Source organism: Salarias fasciatus, chromosome 6 (assembly GCF_902148845.1).
Source record: "Salarias fasciatus chromosome 6, fSalaFa1.1, whole genome shotgun sequence".
In the NCBI taxonomy this organism is placed as follows: Eukaryota; Metazoa; Chordata; class Actinopteri; order Blenniiformes; family Blenniidae; genus Salarias; species Salarias fasciatus.
The window spans coordinates 15,375,965-15,397,745 of record NC_043750.1 but is presented as its reverse complement, the minus strand read 5'-3'; the positions used below and the strand labels follow the sequence as shown (position 1 = coordinate 15,397,745).

The 21,781-nt window shown below is 44.3% G+C and overlaps 3 protein-coding genes across 3 annotated transcripts in view; 2 read left to right on the top strand and 1 right to left on the bottom strand.

Moving 5' to 3' along the window:
- The window catches only part of LOC115389571 (DNA polymerase theta-like), a 15,032-nt gene extending 8,850 nt beyond the window's left edge, over window positions 1–6,182 (top strand). The window contains exons 21-36 of the mRNA XM_030092988.1: window positions 893–2,377; window positions 2,458–2,589; window positions 2,680–2,882; window positions 3,002–3,209; window positions 3,287–3,480; window positions 3,552–3,680; window positions 3,910–4,084; window positions 4,216–4,339; window positions 4,548–4,648; window positions 4,746–4,828; window positions 4,913–5,014; window positions 5,093–5,204; window positions 5,316–5,440; window positions 5,539–5,674; window positions 5,750–5,856; window positions 5,962–6,182. Coding sequence (XP_029948848.1) covers window positions 893–2,377; window positions 2,458–2,589; window positions 2,680–2,882; window positions 3,002–3,209; window positions 3,287–3,480; window positions 3,552–3,680; window positions 3,910–4,084; window positions 4,216–4,339; window positions 4,548–4,648; window positions 4,746–4,828; window positions 4,913–5,014; window positions 5,093–5,204; window positions 5,316–5,440; window positions 5,539–5,674; window positions 5,750–5,856; window positions 5,962–6,075 — 3,530 coding nt within the window. The 3' untranslated portion in view covers window positions 6,076–6,182. The remainder of the gene's footprint in view (window positions 1–892; window positions 2,378–2,457; window positions 2,590–2,679; window positions 2,883–3,001; window positions 3,210–3,286; window positions 3,481–3,551; window positions 3,681–3,909; window positions 4,085–4,215; window positions 4,340–4,547; window positions 4,649–4,745; window positions 4,829–4,912; window positions 5,015–5,092; window positions 5,205–5,315; window positions 5,441–5,538; window positions 5,675–5,749; window positions 5,857–5,961) is intronic.
- LOC115389607 (glyoxylate reductase/hydroxypyruvate reductase-like) lies at window positions 4,435–21,781 on the top strand. Its single transcript, XM_030093065.1, has 10 exons — window positions 4,435–4,444; window positions 18,400–18,578; window positions 19,011–19,144; window positions 19,231–19,303; window positions 19,461–19,577; window positions 19,672–19,760; window positions 19,838–19,942; window positions 20,113–20,248; window positions 20,505–20,635; window positions 21,241–21,781. The coding sequence occupies exons 2-10, from the start codon at window positions 18,406–18,408 to the stop codon at window positions 21,360–21,362; spliced, it is 1,080 nt and encodes a 359-aa protein (XP_029948925.1). The 5' UTR covers window positions 4,435–4,444; window positions 18,400–18,405; the 3' UTR covers window positions 21,363–21,781.
- Window positions 7,492–17,339, bottom strand: LOC115389595 (ubiquitin-like modifier-activating enzyme 6). The gene is made up of 32 exons (XM_030093035.1): window positions 17,306–17,339; window positions 16,718–16,809; window positions 15,898–15,992; window positions 15,773–15,801; window positions 15,557–15,651; window positions 15,309–15,420; window positions 14,760–14,840; window positions 14,518–14,640; window positions 14,300–14,423; window positions 13,951–14,054; window positions 13,781–13,843; window positions 13,408–13,484; window positions 13,212–13,278; window positions 12,937–13,080; window positions 12,663–12,809; window positions 12,497–12,577; window positions 12,322–12,399; window positions 12,035–12,216; window positions 11,172–11,277; window positions 10,971–11,060; window positions 10,776–10,856; window positions 10,100–10,228; window positions 9,953–10,004; window positions 9,784–9,847; window positions 9,636–9,705; window positions 9,491–9,562; window positions 9,279–9,402; window positions 8,987–9,180; window positions 8,588–8,715; window positions 8,349–8,436; window positions 8,129–8,223; window positions 7,492–8,033 (listed from the first exon to the last, which is right to left on the bottom strand). Exons 2-32 carry the CDS (start codon window positions 16,756–16,758, stop codon window positions 7,892–7,894), a joined length of 3,078 nt encoding a protein of 1,025 aa, XP_029948895.1. The 5' UTR covers window positions 16,759–16,809; window positions 17,306–17,339; the 3' UTR covers window positions 7,492–7,891.

Below are 21,781 nucleotides of genomic sequence, written 5' to 3'. Positions count from 1 at the left end.
AGGAGCCTGACGCAGGAGTTGGCCGAGATCATTTCCAGCCCCCCACCTCTACCCCCGAAACAGCCTCCGCCTTCAGCTTCTACCCCAATGCCACCGCCACGCTTCCGAGCCCCGATATCCCGTGTAGAACAACAAAATGTTTCCTCAAGGACAGCGAGAGCTGGCGGCGCTGCGGGGCTCATTGCCTCGCCCGTGCAGACGGACAGACTGAAGCACTCAAAAGCCTTAAGCAAAGTCCTGCACTCGATACAGACTGACAGAGGCCCACAAGATAGTGAGCAGAATGGGCGTTCAGTCCAAACTGCAGCGGCTTCAGGTCAGGAACAAACCGCCATTTCTGCTCCTGGCGTGGTGCAAAAACCCTTTCCAGGTGTTTCTACACTTACAAAAACCGATATATCAAACCCTCCCCGCTCTGTATCTCCTGCATCGCACCTGTCCCCTGAGGCAAAACGAAGAAGGATGGCCGGCGATAACAGGGATGAGTTTTCGTCTCCTGACCTGTATATAGAAGACAAAATGGACGAAGAAGTTGAAGGACACTTTAAAATGGGAGAGGAGGGTTTCAGTGACAGCTTCGAGTTGGACACAGAGACAGAACGGATCATCATTCAACAGACGCATCAACAAAGAGAGGCGAGGGAGAGAGGTACAGGTCAACTAGTGGAAACACAAAACATGAGGGAGGAGAAGGATGTGACTGAAGCAGCTGCACAGATTCCAATAAATACAGATCAAGGGAGAAACAGTATTCAGGTCTCTGACGTTGTGTCTCCAAGAATGAACACTTCTCTCACCAACAGCCAACTGGAGCTCATCCTAAACACCAGCCACCAGAGTTGGCCTGGAGAAAGGGATCATGAGGCGACCGGTGCTCATCATGCTGCTTCAGACAGTTTCAACAGGAGTAGCAGTTTCTTGTTCGACAGTCTATACGACAGCCCTTTGCTGGAAAGTCTGAGCCCACGACAGATCCCCGACCATTTGGACGAAGAGGTTTCTGTCAGGCAGGATGTCAGAGATGAACACCCTCTCCCATCAACCCCGGAGAGACGACGCAGCAAACTCCTCGCCAACCAGGAAGCGGAGAAGCAAGAAGCAATCCAGTGGGGGGAGTCGTCTTTTAACCTGTCGGAGTGGGGCGACTCGCTGCTGGTCGGGGAACACTTCCTGGAGTGGAAAAGTTCTTCCAGACACAAAGAAAGAAGCGAAAGCGACCAAGACTCCGGTTCACGAGAACCGCAACAACCAAACACAGATCCTGTTTTGTGTAATGAAGAACAGTCACATCCACGAACTGAATCCTGTGAAGCACAACCTCGGCTCACTACCGCTGCCAAAACTCAGGATGAGTCCGGTGGGATAGATGGCCATAAGAAAACAACTACAAAGAATAACTGTGCACAAAAAGACACAACCTCTTGTGAGAGGAATGGAATTCCATATGAAAATGGTGATTCTGGGAACCGGGCAGATAAACGAAGTGATGATAAAGAGGCAGAAAAGAAAGTTGTTTTCTCGTCAGATAATGGAGCTCAGCCTGGTAGTGCTCCTTATTGCAGCCCTGGTCTGCAGGATATTTTTGATCATTGGCCCAGTATGTCCGACCCGTCCTGGCAAAGTAAAACGGAAGACCCCGCAGCTGCTGCAAACACAGCGGGTGCTGCAACAACGCCAAACTCCCCGACATCAGTAGGCAGAACAAAGTTTGACCTGCTGCAACCTACCGCTGCAGACAACCCAGAAAAGAGGGAACCCTCAAGCAAAAACATAGCAGAGAGACCGGGCTCTGCCGCTGATCTCATTCCTCCAACTCAAGAAACTCCGTCTGTGACGCCAAGAGTCAAACTGACGACCTCGTCTATCCACTCACCTCGCACTGCTGCGCCATCCTCAAGATCTGTTCAAGAAAAGTCAGCAGTCACAAAATGCCTGAAATACAACTCAGAAAACATTCATATTCCATCAGGAATTGCTTCTGACAAAAAACATCAAAATTCTCCACCTGATCACCACAACAACCCCAAAACAGTGTCTGTATCTGAACAGATTTCCTGTTTGAAACCGGAGCAGCGCTCAGTCCAGAACCCCAGTCCTCCCACAGACTCTGCTTCTCCACCCTCCCCCCGGCCAGAACCTGCCTCGGAGTCGCCTTTGTTGAACGAAAGCTTCGGTCTGCAGCTGTCCCAGGATGCATCACTTTGTCTGAGCAGCGCTGGGACCTTCTCTATCATAGACGTCGCAAGTGACGGGCGTTTATTCGACACTTTTATTAAAGAGTGGAAAACAAAGGAGCGCTACTCTCTGGCTTTAGCCTGTGAGAAGATGGAACACAGACAGCTGCCTGAGAGGGAAATAGGAGTGAAACACAGGAAAGGTAAGAGTTGATGTTTGATGAACATTAAAAATTGATCTAAATTGTTTCATGCATGTTTTATTTTTCCTTCTGTGCCTCAGATCTGCAGAAGCTTAACACCGCCAATGGTTTTCCAGTGAGAGGCAGGGAAGACGTTGTGTTAATTGGACTGTCTGTCTGCTGGGGAGCAAGAGATGCTTACTACGTATCTCTGCAGGAGGAGCAAAGCAGGGGTATTGATGCGCAGCTTGTTCATATTTATGCATAAATATACATAATGTTTTTTTTTTTCACCTGTTTTCATCCTGTCTGTCACACCCCAGGTCTCAGCGCCAGCCTGGCGCCTCCTCCGCTTGATGTCAGTCTGCCGGTGAGCGAGAGGCTGCAGCAGGCGAAGGCCTGTCTGAGCAGGCAGTCGGGGGATGGCGCCATGCGCGTTTTAGTAGCACATGATATCATCCAGGTGTACAAGACACTGGTGCTGAGCTGTGGCATCAGCTTGGATGGGAATTGTGAAGACCCAAAGGTATGAAAAAAATTCAAAATTGACAACAGATAAAACAGTCTTTGCAACTTTTTTTAACTTGATAAAGAGCCAGAAATATCCCAAAAAGAAGCAAAATCTCTGGTGAATTTCCGCTGCAGGTTGCCAGCTGGCTGCTGGATCCTGGAAGTGAGGAAAGGACTCTGCCCAACATGGTGACTGTCTATTGTCCTGAAGAATTACCTCTGTTGGACGGACTGGGAAATGCACATTCACACTGTCCTCGTGTTCGAGCAGCAACCGAGAGCGTTCTCGTTTTCGCCGTCATGAACCATCTCACCGGCCTGCTGGAGACAGACGGGACGCTCAGTATGAAAGCTCACTTCATAAGACCAGAACATGGGCTGTTTGCGCATCGTTTCAACCTCTTTTTCAATTTCTGTCAGATTTATTCAGACACATAGAGATGCCTTCTCAAGTGTGTTTGGCCCTGTTGGAACTGAACGGCGTCGGCTTCAGCGTTCAGGAGTGTGAGAGACAGAAACATGTGATGCAGGCCAAACTCTCCACGCTGGAGTCTGAAGCCTACAGCCTGGCCGGACACAGCTTTTCTCTCACCAGCGTAGATGACATCGCTCAGGTACGACTTACTGAGTGGTGTCTAGTCGCCGTGTAACGCTGAAGACTTCACGGTGTGTGAATATGTTGTAGGTGTTGTTCCTGGAGCTTCACCTGCCTCCAAATGGCGACGTCGGGGCATCTAAAAGTAAGAAGACTCTGGGCTACACCAGGAGAGGCGGAGGCAGAGTACGACTTGGAAAACAGTTCAGCACCACAAAGGTGAAACTATTTGGTAGCATTTATTAAAGCTCTGAACTTGAAGACGGGACTCAAAGACATTCCGCATTGAAGAACAGACCATTATTCCAATGTTTTGCTCAAAGTCACCTTTTAACGGCGTCAGGGTTTCTTGAATACAGTCAAACTCAGTCAAAATCAACTCATTTTATCAAAATTGCCAAATAAAAACTGGATTTTTGAATATTAATATGTGCTTTTGACTCAGTAGGATGTTCTGGAGAAGCTCCGCCCGCTACACCCGCTGCCGGCCGTGATTCTGGAGTGGAGACGGATCACGAACGCCCTCACTAAAGTGGTGTTCCCCCTGCAGAGGGAGAAGCAATATCACGCAGCGCTGGAGATGGACAGAATATACCCCGTCGCCCAGACACACACAGCCACAGGTACCACTCAGACACACCAACCTGCTGTCACTTCGCTGTATTTCAGTATGTCCACTCACCCTAAAGTCATTGGTTAAATGTTTCACCTCATGCAGTGACCAAGCTTGTTTTTATTTTATTTTTTTCTTCAGGTAGAGTGAGCTTCACTGAGCCCAACATCCAGAATGTCCCCAAAGACTTTGAGATTTCCATGCCTACAGTGGTGGGTGAGAGTCCGCCTTCACAGGATTCCTGCTCTGTGGCCAGAAAGCCAGGGTATGTCCAGACTCGCTGCTCGCTTTCTGCATAAATCTACCTTTTGCTTTGGAAACACTGATCCAGCCATAACCTCACTTTTACTTTTGGTTGAATCAACCTGTCTTGATTAATTTGGTCCAACCCTCTCATCTGAAGAGTACATGAGGACGCACGACAATATTAAAAAAGGTTTCATGGTTTAATGCATCATTCTGTGTTTGTATAGAAAGAAGAGACGCTCTACGGCGCCCTCAGTCACAGCTAGACCTGCAGAGCGAGGCCCCGCCTTCTCTGTCAGCATGAGACACGCCTTCATTCCTTTTTCAGGTCATTATAATATGATTGTTTGTGAATATATGATATATTTTTTCCTTCCATTGCTTCATGTCGGATGGTTTCATCTGCGGTCTGTGCTGATCTGTAGGTGGAATGATTCTGGCAGCAGATTACTCCCAGCTGGAGTTGAGAGTGTTGGCTCACCTCTCTAAAGACCAGCGCCTCCTCCAGGTCAGTAGAGTAAGCAAGAAAAAACATTTTATTAATCCAAGACGAAAACACATCAGAAAGACTCTGTGTGTGTGTGTTGACAAGGTGCTGAACGGAGGAACAGACGTGTTTCGCTGCATCGCTGCGGAGTGGAAGAGTGTTGACCCCGAGTCAGTGCAGGACAGCCTGAGGCAGCAGGCCAAGCAGGTACGGCTTGGCAGCAGAGCGATGACGGACGTGTCGACTGTCTCCTGTAAGCTCGCCAACGAGTGTTGGTGTTTTCAGATTTGCTACGGCATCATTTACGGGATGGGAGCCAAGTCTTTGGGGGAGCAAATGGGAGTGGAGGAGAACGACGCTGCCTGCTACATTGAAAGTTTTAAGGCCAGATACAAAGGTATTTACTGTTCCAGTCCTATTATTTGACCCCCTTATTGTTGATCAACTGACATAAAAAGGGAATTTAAGGCCTGGGAAAGCTGCATCCACGTCCTGTCTTGTGTTTCAGGGATCAACGCTTTTCTGAAACAAACGGTGAAAAACTGTGCAAAGGACGGCTATGTCCAGACGCTGATGGGCCGACGGAGATATTTAGCTGGAATAACCAGCACCAACGTGCACGTCAAAGCTCACGTCAGCATGATTCTACTTGTGTAAATTATATACGAGTGCGTGTGTGTGTTATATAGTTTATATTAGATGATCTCCCTCTTCTTTCCTCGTACTTCTAGGCGGAGCGACAGGCAGTGAACACGACTGTTCAGGGATCGGCCGCGGACATCGTCAAACTCGCCACAATTAACATCCAGAAACGACTGAGAAAAACCTATCCTGCCGCTCCACTGTCCCACGAGCACATGAGCGCAGGTGAGCATCCAGTCCATCCATCTGCAGGCAGCGATCACCACGGTGTCAAATTAAAGTCTGTCTGTGTTGTTTCAGGCCGCAGTAAGAGCAGAACTGGAACGTCTCGGCACAGAGGAGCCTATTTTGTGCTGCAGCTGCACGATGAACTGATTTATGAAACCACAGAAGAAGACCTGATCCCGGTATGAAACCTGCTGTGTTTGTTTTGGATGTCTAGAGGCAGAGGATGAGTGTTACTCCATACAGCTTTGGATTGTTTCACAGATTTATTTTTTTCCCCCTCTCAGGTTGCGCAGATCGTGAAGAGAGAGATGGAGTCAGCAGTGAAACTGTACGTGAAGCTAAAAGCCAAAGTCAAGGTGGGACCCAGCTGGGGCGACCTGCAGGACCTGGATATATGAAGCCCGAGTTTTAAATCTTTCACCATGAAATCAAATACTGTGCAATGTTCTGCGATGTTTGCACTTTTTTAACAATGAAATGCAGTCTAAATGAGCTACTGAATGTATTTATAAATCTAATTTTCTGTGTATAGTATTACATATTGCACACTTTTAGTGACAATGGTTGAGTACTGTCAGATGGAATAAATGAAAAACAAGTGGTTTTGTCGATGATGGTTTTAAAAGGAGGACTCAGGCATTTTGGATCGAGGACATCCTGAAATCTCACATTTTATTGGACCATTGGTGAAGCTGTCTGACACAAGTACATACATTGTCATTCATTAACACTGTTTTGTTGTACAATTCGGAAATGCACTGCAGCAGAAGTGACACTCTCTACCTCCTGTTCTGGGCAGAGAAAATATCAGAAAATCCTTTTGATTGTTTGTCGTCGGACCACAGACTCGATCTAAACGGTGAATAACTTTTTTTTTTTTTAAATCTTTAGATGGATCTCAGGTTCCATGCTACACCGGCATTCTTTCAGATTAAAGTCAGTGTAGATATTTTCAGAGATCCTGTTCAACTAGCTGAAGGAAGGGGTTGCCATTCGCTCTCCGGGATGAACACTTTGAGTGACCGTTGTCCAGTATTGATTAACCAGTGCACCGTGACGCCAAGGAGGCCGTCGACACAGGCTCAGTTTGACACAAAACAGAGTAACAAGTAAATAAATACATGTCACAGACATCAATAAACAAAAAACAATTTTTTCTTTCCAAATGGGAGTGCGATCGATAACGTTGGTACAGATGTTTCAGGTTTGTCAAAATAAGGCTTCTCTATTTGTGAAACAGTCATTGAACACATGCCAGTAATCAACCCGACGAACAACATCCGGTCTTCCTCAGCCGACGACGGCGCCGTTGTTACCAAAGTACTGAACGCAGTCGGTCAGACGAGCGGCTACAGTTACTGTTTTACCCACTTTTCCAGTGAAACGCACATCTGTTCGCACTGACTGATAAAACGGTTGCTTTGCTGAAGCAGATGACTGTCTGCGTCAAGCCGCTGCCGGTGTGCGTTCCACTGAAATCCATCCCCTGTGATATAAACATGCTTTTTGTGAGGCAGTCAGAAGTGATCAGAGAAGAACAGCTATCAGCAGACACAATGACAAACGGTTTCTTTGGTGGGTTTTCTTATTGTCCGCTGACCTGTTGCATTGTTCAATCGTATGACAAATATTGGCTGGACATGTTTCCGTGAGTATGGGGGGGGGGGGGGATGACCAACAGATGCTAAAATATGTGGCCTGATATGATGTGATTCCTACTGACTGCAACAACAGTCCTGCTCTTACCATTGTGAAAACAAAAAACAAAAACAAATGGTGGTGTGTGTAGGGAGGTACTGTAAACACAGTTTTTAGTCAGACTCACGGCCACAAAAAAAAAAAAAAAAAGATTAATAATCAATTAAGGCATCGCCACAGGCAGGGCTGTGCATTTCACCGGAGTAGAAAAAGAACAGAGAAAACATATGTACACAGGTACACTTACAGTGCTACTTCAGCAGCCTTGTGTTCCACTGGCTAGATTTGAGGCAAGAGAATGTGGGGCCACAGCGGGCCTTTCTCGCTTCATGAAGGTGGTGGTGGTTGGGGGGGGGGGGGCGGGGTTTGAGCCGGGGCCACGAGCTTTGCCTCTATCTTATAACATCCTGAGGGAAAACTCTCGGCCCTGCGCTAGCTTTCTGGGTGGGGCGACAATTTACATGAAAGAAGGGCAATAAGGACACAGGAGGCCTGAGGGCGTCGTCTCAGGCGGTGTCAGGGCGTCCCGGCCCCGGGGCTGAAGTAGTACCTGACAGGGGGACCGGGGAGGTCCTCGTCTCCGTCTGCCTCTGGGGCGAACGATACGGTGAGGTCAACGTAGCGTCGGTCCACCGATGGCTTGATCAGCTTCTGCATCCTGCGGCGGGCCAGAGGCGAGTCGGATTAGTAACGGTCACACTGTTCTGGCTGAAGCGAACTCAGAGCTGCAGGATCATGAGAATAAGTACTCACGTCAGCTTTAGTCTCTTCGAGTGTCCTGGCATCACAGGCACATAAAGCATCTTCACACCGTGCACCACCATCGTGGGTTCAATCCCATACTTTTCCTAAAGAGTGCAAAAAAAGAAAAAGATCAACCTTCCATTTGATAAAGAAATACTGCCAATTAAACAAACAGTAAAATACAGAGTGGGCAGCTGGATGTGTATTAGTGAGTGAGGAGACGTCTCACCCTCACTGCATTCATGAATTCAGAGAGGGTGAAGTCCTCATGGCCAAAGATGGTCCAGCAGTCCCAGATGGAGAAGTAGATGTTGTTCCTGTGGTTAAAAACAAAAATGTATGGTTTATTTATGATGCGACTGTAAGGTCAAGACAACTCAAAAAAGCAATAAATTAGTGGCATGTTTCACTAGTTTACCACCAGAAGAGCACTTTGCAGATTTTTCAGTTTTCACACAAACACCCCACCTGATGAGCGTCCGCTTCACGATGGCAGGCTCGGTGAGGACGATCACAGGAATGGCCAAGTTGAAGAAGCAGTTCTTGAAGGATTCAAACTCGTAACCCCCGACCACCTTGATTAACTCCAGAGCCACCTAAATACACAGAGTTATAAACCTTACTAACGTTCAGCTTGAAACTGATACAGTATCATTTGTTTTAAAGTCATCAAAAGGTTGGTATGAATAGAAAATTAAATGCTAAAAATCACTTTAATGTGTCAAACTGAAGACACACTTGACTTTGTGCAAATTACAGGGAAACAAATGTAAACATTCAGTCCCACAAAATTCAAATATACATGAAATACAACCCTAAAGTGTGTGTGCTGTGCAAAAAAAAAAAAAAAAAAAAGTCTGATCTTACCAGGCCTGCCACGGCAGCCGTTGCCGTGGCGATAGCGGGGATGATCTTGCCAGCGATGCGCTTGGTCTTCAGTCGGTCAGCCGGCTCGATGGAGTACATGGTGGCCCTGAGAGCGGACGCTGACGTGACGAAGTCCATGTGTCCGTTGCTGTCGTCGTCCTTCTCGAACTGGAGTGGACTCATCTGTAAGCCCTCTGGAAAACAGGAAACGTTTCATCACGATCGCCGGTGATCTCCACGGTCAGGGTTATTCACACTAAACTTAATGAAGTCATTTTATGTGTGTGTGTACCTGGTGTGACTCTGTCAGTAGCAATAGCCTCCTCTAGCTGCACGATGGCCTCCCGCTCCTCCTCGCTGCTCACAGGCATCTTCATCTGGTCGGGCTTCTTCGCCGACTCATCCGTCTCGATACACTGATGACGAAGGAGAAGCAACACACACATTGTATATACTTTTTTTCGTCTTCTGATCTTGGAATGCCGGCTCGGCCGAGCGGCTTACTTTCTCTGACGGCGAGTACTGGGGAATCTTGACCGTCGCCAGGATCCTGGCCACCATCTCTTCGGAAAGATCCTGACGGACAAACGGGTGTTAAGTCACTGATCATGAGCATTTCAGAGTGTCTACGTAAATATGCATGAGCTACCTTTTCTGTGTAAGAGATGTTGTAGATGCCAGCGAAGAGCCGCGCAGTGCTGACGATAAACGTGAAGTGCCTGATGAGGCGAGAGAAGGGTTTGATGAGCTGCAGCGAGAATTACGCAGAACAAGGAGCTGTGTGGACTCATACTCACAAAGAGTCTTTCAAGTCAAATTCAATAGGTGTGGGAGGCCTTTTTGGAGACTGCCAAAACAAACCTGAGAAAAAGGGGGAAAGATTTTCATAAATGATTTGATTTCTGCTGAATTCTTAGAGGCTGAGGTGGAATGTTACAGGTTTGCATGCCATGATTAAAAACTTACTTCCGTCTTTTAACCTTGTGTCCAGCGGGAATGAGTGCAACAGCTGAAGAGCCTGCATTAAAAAAAAAAAAAAAACATATCAGATTATTGAGAAGCTGTAAACATCCCCATCCACTATCTGGGTATTTTTGGTAAAAAACAAATTACCTTTCTCTTGAAATACTTTTCAAATTTCAGGCGGGCGACAGTGATGCACTGCTCCCACCGACTCGGCCGCCTGCTCAGCAGCTTGATGACCTGGAAGGAGCCCTCCAGACTCTCTCCAGTCTGCATGCGCTGCACAAACACACACACACACACACACAGGCTGTCACGTGCTTGGATTTGTTTGGTGAGTGAGAACAAACCAATACGACCCTGGAACAAACTCATTTCAGTTTAGGTTCCACATGAAGATCAACTGGATCTTCAGTGGGCTGAACAAGTGAAACAGCAGCATCATTTACAAAATATTAAAATAATTATAATAATATAATGGAAGACGTCACATTTTTTTTCTTTTTTGTTTTTAAGAGAATCTGTTTTTCTGTCATTTCATTTTTTTAAACTGAAGCAGATTTTGTTGTCTCAAAGATTTTCTACCTTGCAATTCCCTCTTGAGTAAAGTGTCCTGAGTGTAAACATTGTTCTCCTCATTCAAAACAGAATTTGGAATGCCTCATCTAAATGATTGAAAACTGCAGATTTTTATTCATCCGGCACTTTAAGAAAACTCAAAGTAAGCCACCATCATGATGTGACAAAACATCACCACGTCAGAAAAATCCATCTGAACTGTTCTATTAGAAATGTCAGAGATGCTATCAAGAATATGGCGTCTTACCTGCAACACGACTTCGGCTGAAGAGTGGGTCTGCCAGAAGGAGTTGTACAAGGAGGGCTTGTGGACAAAGGCATTCTCAAACTGGACAGAAACATTCAGAGGATAAAAATCAGGAGGCAAAGTGATCGCAGAATGTATTCCAATAACCTGATGCAACACTGAAAAGAGCTGAGAGAGAGGTGACAGCAGCCTGACCTTGTCTCTGGCCCACTGGATGGTGTGCTCGATAACAGAAGGGAAAGACTTGAGAGTGCAGAACGGGATCTCCTCCTCTGGCGGGTCCCTCTGAGAGGCAAAGACAAGGTTTCTTTTAAGGACATTTAAATACTTTAAAGTAGTTGACGAATGTATAAGAGCCGCAACAAAAACCACATCTGCTGTATTTCACGCACTCACATGGCTATTGTAGGATTCTGTCAAATTTGGCACAATGATTTCAGTGTGTCCTTTAGTTCCCATGGTTCCTGAGTCCAGAAGAGGTCTCTGATTGGATACGCAGCGGCTGGAAAAGGAACATTTTATTGCATGACATACCTGTTAAAGGTGACTATTTACAGATCGGTGTCATTAGTAAGTCTGTCCTGAAAACACAGGAAGGACATGAATGTGAATTTTTGAGTGGAACAGACGGTTATAATGTTTCTCTTGTTTTAGCCGGTCAGAAACGGTCTGGATTGGCCGTCCCGATACACAGACCAGCTACTGATGACATTTGTGGTTTATTTGTACATCTAGATATAAGAGTGTCTAGAGAATATCAGATGAGAGGCTGGATATCTCCATCTATTAAAAGACTGAATGGGCAGATGTAGCCAACAGAGGCTGCTATTAATGAAAGCTTTTACTTGTGGTGTGATTGTGGGTGAACAGCTCAGCCCGATATTACTCTTATCAGGCTTAGTTGTGTCCATCCTGAGTGTGCAGTACACACTCTGGTCTGAGTGAGTTTAGAGGATGTTCAAAGGGTTTTCATTGGGTTGAAAAGTGTTGTATTGCACTCAGATCTCGGACCTGTGTCCTCAATCCATCCAGAGCACAGCAGTGAGCTGATGTTTGGAAATGTCTCTATACAGAACAATAATCAGGCTTTTCTGAGTCAACATAAAGGACTGGCTCCCACCGTTTAGCAACAGAACGTGCAGACAGCTGCGATGATGATCAAAGAAAGTAAGCCAAATTATAAGCTAAACTGATAAAGAACGGGACAAAACAATCCATTTCAAATAAGAATCTGGTATCTGATCAGTGTCACGACCGACCTGTCCACATATCTCCGTGCCTCCACGTTGTCTAAAGCAGTGACCACGAGGTTGAGGGAGGAGTAGAAAGAGTCGTTGTAGATGTTTTCAGTAGCCGGACACACTTTGTTGAGATGAGCTTCCACCTGCAGGTCAGGGTTGATTTCACAGGTGGCCTCTGCTGCTGTGGTGCTTTTCGGTTTCTGGCATTGAGAGAAAGGAGGAGGGGGGAAAGATATTTGTTTTTTGTTTTTTTGGTACAGTGAAAACAGAGCAGATCAGAAGTATAAATCAATTGTAAAAACAACCTGAATATGATGTGGTCTGAAGAGAAACTGCCTGTTGAGGTTTGACTTTTCTATGAGATCTGGGTCCGTGATGCACACCTGTGAGAGGACAGAAAAGGCATCGAAGAGAGAAGGAAAAATGATGAAACGCAAAGGAATCAGTGCGTCACACAGAAGAAAACAAAACAATGATGACCTCTCCTGAGCTCTTTGCTAAGCCCACCCCAAGCAGGGCAAAGTTTTTAAGCATCTCACATCCTATGGCACCACAGCCGACCTAGACAAAGAAATAAAAACATTTGAATCATTCAAAAAAAATTTCTTCACAATGCAAAAAAAAAAAACAAACTTCAAAATCTTACCATAAAAACCCTAAGCTTGTGTAGTTCAAGACACATTGATTCACCAATACAAGCTCGTAATCCATCATAGCGATCGCCCCTGGGGAAGAACTCCTCTGTAGCAAGAGCCTGGAGTGGCCTGACGACCTCCACTGCATCAAGATACAGCTGAACATAGAGAGCCAGACATGAAAGGAAAAGATAAAGACAGATTTCATTTCAGTGGACAACACAAACATTGCTAAGGACAGTTTCTCCCCTGATAACCTGCAGCAGCTCAAACCCAGGAACCTACCCACTGCTGCAGGGGTGCAAATTTCCCTGTGATGGCTTTAAGAACTTCCTGACTGGCTACACCTCCGACAGCAGCTGCCAACGGAGGAAGAGTTCCTCTTGCTGTCCTGGACAGGCAGTGGACCAACTCAGTATTAACAGGAGCCTGCAAGGAAGAAAGGAAACGAGCACAAATGCTTGAACACTAGCGTGCCATTTGTCATACGTCTTGCAGGACTCTTTGCTTTTCTCGATGAGTTAAAATAAGAAGGAGCACAGAAATTCAAAAAGGCTCACCTTGTTTTTAAGGGTTGCATTTACTTCCTCGGTCAGCTTCAACAGAACATCAGCGTCCTGTAAACACCTGATGACACCAAAACAACACTGGTCACGACCTCTGACACCATATGGTACTGGCTGCACACACTGGGAACCACGAAGCAGCAGACTGAACAGAAACTTTAAACGCCAAAGAGAAGGAGCTTTGGTTTACCCCACATTGGGAAGTCTGCTGTGCTGCTCCTGGAAAGTCTCCAGAGCCAACATGGCCGCATGTATTTGAAGTGGGGCCTGAGGAGTGAATTCAATACAGGATTTTTTTTTTTTAAAGAAACTGCATCAACAAGCGTAAACAAAAAACACTGAGGTGCGAGTCAGTGCACCTAACAAACTGTGTGTCCAGTTTAGCCAAACAAGTTATGTGGTTTAACTTGTTTTAAACAACTGCTTGGACAGACATCTCTGTAGAGATGTATTACAGTCATGACACTGAAACCAAAACTACGTCTAGAGTGAGTTCGCTGACCGAATCACACTTTTTTCCTGTAGATTTTCTTGGAACTTTACAACTTGTTTAGAACTCTCACCTCTGGTTTACTGAAGTCTGGAATCAGGACCTGAGGGTCACACAACTGCTGCTCTAATGTTTCCTGAAAAATATGAGTGGATAAGGACAGGTTATTAGAAATCTTCAGATTCATTTTTTTTTTTTATCAACGGAGATATTTCTGGCTGAAATGGAGCCTGGTTCACTCACAAATCTGTACGTCTTCGGGGTTTTGACCAGGACAAAAAACCCTCCATGTGCATATGGTTGTAGGAGAGATGTGTCTCTTATTGCAAAACTGTGGGGGGAGAGGACTGACGCCACACACATGAAGAGAGAGACATGAGCATGGCTATTCTTACACTATCATTCCGTTAGGTTAGCTTAGACAGAAAATATATCAAATCTGCACTGAGAGAAGAACTACCTCCTTAAAACTGTGGCAAAAGTTCACGGTATATAAATAATCATAACTACAAAACTATAAATTATTGGACATGCATGCATGTTGTACAGCGACATAATGTATACACGCTCATCTGAAAAGTCAACACCATACCTGAAACCTGTTGCGTCGTGCCGTTAAGCTCCACCATGCCTCCAACCTCTCTGAAGATTACACTCTGGCCGGTCTGGAGGCCGTGTGGCTGGTTGTCCATGCACGTTACCACGCCAGGATTGTCCTGAAGAAGAAATGGAAAAGAGGAAATCAAACCGTTTCCTAACAACCATGGAATTACTCTTTAACGTTATAAGTTACTGAAGTGAAAAGACTACCTGAGTGATATTTTGAATGAAGATCTCCTTGGGTTCCTCTCCTGTGGGATCTGACACTTCAAACTCGTCTCCAAAATCACAAAACACCCGCACGCAAATGCCGTATGCGTCACAGCCGATGAACTGCAATCACCGTCATGAGAACAGCTTGGATAAATGTCTGGCTATTTTTGAGTTCTCACTGGAAAACCAATTATTTTACCAATTGCAACGTATCACCACGACTGGGACAGCGGACTTACTCGAATAGGCGGCTGCTGTGAATGGCAGAAGTCGTTGACTCTCTTCTGTAGATTCAGTCTGGCTTCAGTCAGAATCACACACTGCCAGAGAGAAGAGAGCAGACAGAGGACAATGGTCAGCAGCAATATGCAGAGAAAACAGCACTGGTCTCAACTGTAATGAGAATAAAAAAGGAAAGTCAATTTGTTTTATCAACAAACAATGCAAACAGGCCAATTCGTGACAAAAAATTTAAGATTAAAAGAGCTGTGAATTAGATCATACTGCACTGGAAGTTTTGCTTCTTTACGAACATTTATTAGGTACTGTGGCACCAATGTTTCAGCTGAACTCCTGCCCTCACACTACATATAACATTCACAAGTCACGCCGGGAGATTTTTTTACAACTTTTCTGCAGGATTTCAGAGTTTCATAATTTATTAAAATTTTTTAAATGATCAGATGAACTGCTGAACAACTCACTGAATGAAAGACTTCAAAGCATGAATTCAAAACTCACCATTAAACATGAGTTTAAATAAAGCCAGGATCAACGGACTTACTTACCTGATACTTTCTGAGGAAACTGAGATCAGTGTTGTCGTCCAGCGCGGAGGACGATATGTCAACATGCACATACGGGTTTAACTCTGCAACACGAGGACACACCACCTCTACCCTGTGGTAACAACACAAGAAACAAACATACATGGATATATAGCGACACGGATCACATGACATGGTTAACCAATATCCAAAAACATGAAAAATATCAGAGGTTAAGAGGAATGTATTAGGCTTGTGGTGTCAACTACCTCCTCCTCTGGCTTAAAACATCTTCTTTGCGAATAAAGAAGTTGCAGCCCAGGTCCCAGGTCTCACACTGCTTTGTGTCATGGAGGGTCACTGCCTGTACAGCAACAAAGCACAGAGCTCAGACACTGTGCTCACATAACACTATGATTATAAGAAATTCCAGTATTTAAAGCATTGAAAATAATGAATTGATGGTAAAGAAGAAGAAGGTTTACCTTCACCCCAGCCAGGACAATATTTTTTGCTAAAAACAAACAAAAAAAATGTTTACATCAAATTGCTCAATGGAGCACATTGTGTAAATGCAATGCTGCAAAACAAAATGTAGCGATTTCCCAACCTATTTCAATTCCCAGTCCTCCCATTCCACTGAGAAAGACTGATGACTGGGCCATCTGGTGCATCGCTCTATCTCCAAGCACATATCGCTGGCGGCTGCAGTGCAAAAAGTAAGGAAGTGCAAGCGTGAGAGGAAGTGCAATAGCAGAGGTTTTCAAAGTACAACATGGGCCTCCAAAGTGTTTCAGAGGCAAAAACGTTAGGATCACATCAGGAATGTGATTGGGACTGCGTTCAGACAGTGGATGACCACTAGAAATCAAAAATGTAAATAAATGAACAGAAAATACTACAGTGTGCAATGCTGTGGTTTTATGAGTAGCATGAAAGTAAATTGCAATACATAAGAAGTGTTAAGAGTACTGTTAGTGTAGCCTTGTTTGGGGAAATAAAGGGAAATTGGAATGATTCCCTAATGCAGAGGAATGAATAATGTACAAATATATAGACAAGGCAATGTAGACATGTTCCAATAAACTTTTAATGTATATATAGAAATCGCACGTTTACTTGTGCAACATTGAAATAGGCTCTCTGGAAATTTCAATCGTATGCTAGACAGTCAAATTTTGTTAGTTGATGCTGGTTTTACACTTTCTAAAGCACAAGTAAAAAACAGGGAATAAGGGACTTCTAACCAAACCAAGTTGAGTGCGATAGTCACCTACAACTAAATGAATACTGCAGAGAATATTAACTGCTATTGACTGTAAAAATAATTGATCTGCATTTACACCCCTGAATTCAGAGCTCTGTTGTGTGTACTTTAATAATAAAAGAGTTTTCCGGGTTGTGATGTGCAGCACTGCAGCTGAACTTGCCTGTAAAGAGAGTCGTCAATCTCCATCGAGTCTGCAGCCATGCTGGAAGGGGGAAGGGGGGGATTCAACGATCTCTGAAACACTGGATCAACCTGCAAAACACAATAATAATGATCCAGACAGAAATATAAGACATTTCAAGAGAGTGGCAATGTTCTAACAAACCAACGCCCAGATTTGAGTTAGCTACGCGGCTAACTAACTGTTAAAGCCAGCTAGTTCTCTGCAGTGTGGCTGAGCCTGACAGCTGTCAGCGGAGCCACGAGGAGACGTGATCCTCGTTTTTACTCACAACAGTGAAACACTACTGTGGTTAACGCGGCTGCTTCAATAAGTCCAGCTGTTCAGTGAATCGGCTGAAGAAAGCTCGGCGTTAGCCGCCATAGCTAGCTAGCACTGAGTGCTGCCTGAAGCCGGTGACGAGGACACATGTCATCAACTCGTTTAAAGTGGTGACACGAACACCAGGCCACAAAAGCATCCACATAATATAACATTAATCAGCATTTTATGGTTTTTATTAGGAAATAATTGGATAAAATTGCGATTAATATTATCAAAATAAGAGCAAATCTCCCACGTAGCTACCTGTCAGTTTACCCAGCGAGCGAATGAATGGCTGTGACTGGTTGAAATGTGGAACTGCTTCCGGGTTATCCGAGTCACATGACTGCATCTTACCCAATCATCTTTCAGCACCATTCAGCTCCTTCTTTAATTGATAAATTCTAATTATTAAATTTGGTGAAATAACGTGCTATTTTTCAAACAAAGAACATATAATATATAGTAGTATATTAATATATAATGACATATATATTAGAACTTATACCAAGTACAAAAAGTCTGAATCTGAATCAGAACCAGCTTTAATGGCCAAGTTTGTACATGACAAGCAAGGAATGTTAACAAATACAAAGTCACGATTCAACAAGATACCGTTTGTAAGCAAATTAGTCTTGTCTAGTCTAAACTTATGAATATGATTCTCCTTTTTAATGTAGACAACAGGTCCCTGCCCTAGTGTCAAATCAAAAGCTCAAGCTTCAAAATTTGAACTCTTAAATCTCTGAAAAGAATGTACAATTTGTATTATTGCAGCTGTACACTTGTGTTGGACATTAGCATTCTTACAGTTAACTTCACTTTGATATATTTTTAAATGTTGCATTGCATAAATTAGGCTGAAGTTGGCAAACTCAAGAGAACATGCTGAACTGAACTGGTTTCAACCAGAACTCATGAACAGAGCATACAAACTATGTAGGGTACTTCAGTGTTTAAAGAAACAAAGGTCAACAGACAAGTGAAACATTTACATCTTGCTGACTCCAATTCTGGACAAAGATGTCAGGGAAACAGAAGGATATTGTTGCATATTTATTGTGTTTGTTTGTACGGCTGCTCGGTTAGCATATCACACTTTCTAAACATCAATTGCACTGAAGTTCGAATGGCTTCAGCTTCATTCAGTCAGCTTCATTCAACTGCTGACAGTCTGACAAGTAGATGTATCCCTCACCTTTTGACCCTAGAGACACCCTCCCCTTTCATCATATTGGTCAAAACCACAGGGAACCTCCCTCTGAACAACAGCCAAAATCACGCTCATGCTCAGAACACACTCCACACTCTAAAGTGCCCCTCTCGTCCATCAGACACCAGCCTACCGAATCTTTGTTTCTGCGATGTGGTTTAGTCGTATGGCACTGCGCAGGCTCCAGAGGATTGCTGTTACTCCTTTGAAACTCTCCGGGGATCAAGTAGGCAAAGTGCAGAGAGAGATGTCAACCCTGCCTCGGGTGTACGTCACACGGCAGATCCCACCCGACGGCCTGAAGATCCTGAAGGAATCAGGACAGTGAGTCAAAACTGTTGTGTTAGTTAACATAAAGTAACCATTTATTTTAAATATTCTGTCAGACAGGTTGCATGCTTGTTCCTGTGATGCCCTGACATTGTCTGTCTGCGTTGTTCATCATTTACTTTGAGTAAACATCACTGTTAATGTTTGCTGTTACTCCAGTCAGATAAGACAGAGCAACACATGTCGCTGCAGCAGAAAGTTGCAGTATGACTTTGGAAAACTATACTTCACTGTATTCATTATAATTTATTGAATCCCAATATAGAAGCACCATATGCATGAGGAATTATTCATAGAAGCATTTTACCCTACGTGAAGCCTCTGTTGTTTGATATCAAGCATGCTTCCATTGCTCGTGTGTGTGTGTAACTGATGAAGGAAAACAATATTATTTCCAACCTTTAGTTGTTTCTTTTATTTTCACAGGGTGCAGTTTGAGCTGTGGGACTCAGATGACGTCCCTGTTCCCAGGAAGGAGCTCCTTCAAAAAGTGAAAGGTGTTGACGCTCTGCTCTGCGTGCTGACGGAAAAGATCGATGCTGAATTGCTGGATGCTGCAGGTCTGATGATTAGTTTTTGCCTGTCCAATAAACTTTGTTCTCTGTTTAAGTATGTGTTTTAATGAGTGTTTCTTGTTTTTCTGTAGGCCCAAATTTGAAGGTCGTCAGTACGATGTCTGTGGGTTTTGATCATCTATCTCTAGATGAGCTGAAGAAGAGGTGATTCCTGTTTTATTTAATTCATTGATGTCAGGGCACTTGTGTACCTTCCACTGAGGCATCATCTGCAGCGATTACCTCTCAATCACTGGTACTATGCAAACCGCTGGTGACATGTGCTTGCATACCTGTGTAATGTTTGTGTGTTTCCTTGCAGGGGAATCCGCGTCGGTTATACCCCTGACGTACTGACGGATGCTGTTGCTGAACTGACCGTAGCATTGCTGCTCACAACCTCCCGGAGGCTCATAGAGGCCACGCACGAGGCCAAGACGTAATGCTAAATGCAAGACCACGCACCTATCCTCAAATGTGTTCATGCATATGCATTACTCAGAGTATTTTTCAACCTTTCTCACACGTATCAGCGGCGGCTGGGGCACATGGAGAACTCTGTGGCTGTGTGGGTATGAGCTGGCCAACAGCACTGTGGGTATTCTGGGTCTAGGGAGGATTGGTAAGTCCACTATTTATATTAGCTCATTATTGAACAGTCATTTTGGTGTTGTTTACACAGTGTGATTGTACTTCCAGGTGTGGCTATTGCTGAGCGCCTGGCACCTTTCAAAGTCAAAAAATTCATCTACACAGATGTGGCCCCCAGACCCGAGTTGGCCAAACTCATCAATGCAGAGTTTGGTGAGGAAGAGTTTAAACTTGCACATATCTCTGGAAATTTATTGATCAACGAGACACAGTGACTGAAAGAGTGAATCACTTGTCCAAGCTCTTTTAGGAGGGGTTGAAATGAGTTGTATGTAATGACCCTGTGTGATGTGTACTGTTGCCGACCTTCTCTCTTGTTCAAGTGCCGATGGATGAACTGGCAAAGCAGTCCGACTTTCTGGCAGTCTGCTGCGCTTTAACACCAGAAACAAAGGAGATCTGCAACAAGGACCTCTTTTCCAAGATGAAAAATACCTCCATCTTCATTAACACAAGCAGGTATTCACACCTTAAATACGAAGACAGCTTCAGGTTATTTTATCCCTCTTCTACAATTCAATGTTTGTAATCTCAAGAAACTCTACACGACTCTATATATTTACATTTAAGATATTGAAACAAAAGAAATGTTGGTGGCTTCAGAGAGAGAAATGATCTGATTATTCTATCTCGTTTCCCATACATACAGTCATATTAGTGAGCTGACCATGCTGGCTGTGCCTACAGTGTGTGTGCCTCTTTGTGTTTGTGTCAGGGGTGGGGTGGTGAATCAAGAAGATCTGTACGAGGCTCTGAAAACGGGACAGATAGCAGGAGCTGGATTAGACGTCACCGTCCCGGAGCCCCTGCCAACAAGCCACCCGCTCTTCACCCTCAAAAACTGTGGTGAGTATGTCAAATGTAATTCTGACTCCCACGAGAACAGGGATGGGAGGGCTGCACAAATGTCAACTTCCTGACTAATTTATGAATTATTACGACTAATTAAATGAATAAGTACATGTAATTTTTTTTTAATCGACATCAATTGATATTTTCACCCTAAAATGCAGCGAACAATACTGTAATTACAGGGTAATCACAGTTGATAGCCAGTACAGCAGGAAATATTGTCTCGTGAGAACAATTATGTTTGGATTTTTAGAAATGGGCTTCATGCTTCACAGAGAGTGGGTGTATTTTGCTGCCTAGAGAACTAATATGCTTTTGCCAGTTTTTTCCTGCCTGAAATATATCCAACCATGACTTGATTTGCATGCACGGTGGCTGAATTAAAATTCTCATCGAATATAAAGACTGAAGTCTGAGCAGAACAGATGACTACTGTTTTGCACATAGTGTGGAGAAACAATATTGCGGTTAACATTGGGGTAGAAGGGAGAGCTTGATAACTTCTCAGACATTCTCCAACAGCATTCACTGGATCTGTTTTCTATTGTTTCCAGAAAATGTTGCCTAAATGTGTTTTTGCAATCTCTCTGTCTTTGCAGTGATCCTTCCACATATCGCCAGCGCCTCGTACACCACCCGTAATGCCATGTCAAGCCTGGCCGCTAACAACCTGCTCCTGGGCCTGCAGGGGAAGCCCATGATCAAAGGGCTCACGCTTTAAAAAAACAACCAGTTCAACTCAGGGAATTGATCACGAATTGGACAGATGTCACCGTTTCCCTTTGGAGGACTGAAATAAGTCCATGAATTTTGGTGGCGTGATGGTTTTGTTTCATTTTTGGACGTTTCAGTCAACTCTGTACAACATTTGTCAGCTCGTATTTGATTAAAGTGACACAAGTCAACTGAATTTCACCTTTTTTTATTTCAGTCTATACAACAACTGAACCTACTATACAATCTTCATGTTGTTCAACAGCAAAGACACACATTTAGTCTTCTCATGGTTACGCTACATGAATTGAACAGAATAGTCAGAAATCCTTCAGTTTTGGCATATCAACAAAAGCCCAGCTTTTCAAGCTACAAGGCATAAGGCAGTGAATTTATTATTTGATTTAGGCCTTTTAAAAAGACATT

Excerpts from the sequence above, each read along its gene's own strand:
- LOC115389595 (XM_030093035.1), bottom strand. The coding sequence starts at position 16,758 with ATGGCTGCAGACTCGATGGAGATTGACGACTCTCTTTACAG. Across the intron at positions 10,005-10,099 it reads AAAAGTATTTCAAGAGAAAG|GCTCTTCAGCTGTTGCACTC; the intron begins GTAATTTGTTTT and ends TTTTTAATGCAG. Across the intron at positions 8,224-8,348 it reads AATTCATGAATGCAGTGAGG|GAAAAGTATGGGATTGAACC; the intron begins GTGAGACGTCTC and ends TGCACTCTTTAG.
- LOC115389607 (XM_030093065.1), top strand. The coding sequence starts at position 18,406 with ATGTGGTTTAGTCGTATGGCACTGCGCAGGCTCCAGAGGATTGCTGTT. Across the intron at positions 19,943-20,112 it reads ACTCATCAATGCAGAGTTTG|TGCCGATGGATGAACTGGCA; the intron begins GTGAGGAAGAGT and ends CTCTTGTTCAAG. Across the intron at positions 20,636-21,240 it reads CTTCACCCTCAAAAACTGTG|TGATCCTTCCACATATCGCC; the intron begins GTGAGTATGTCA and ends CTGTCTTTGCAG.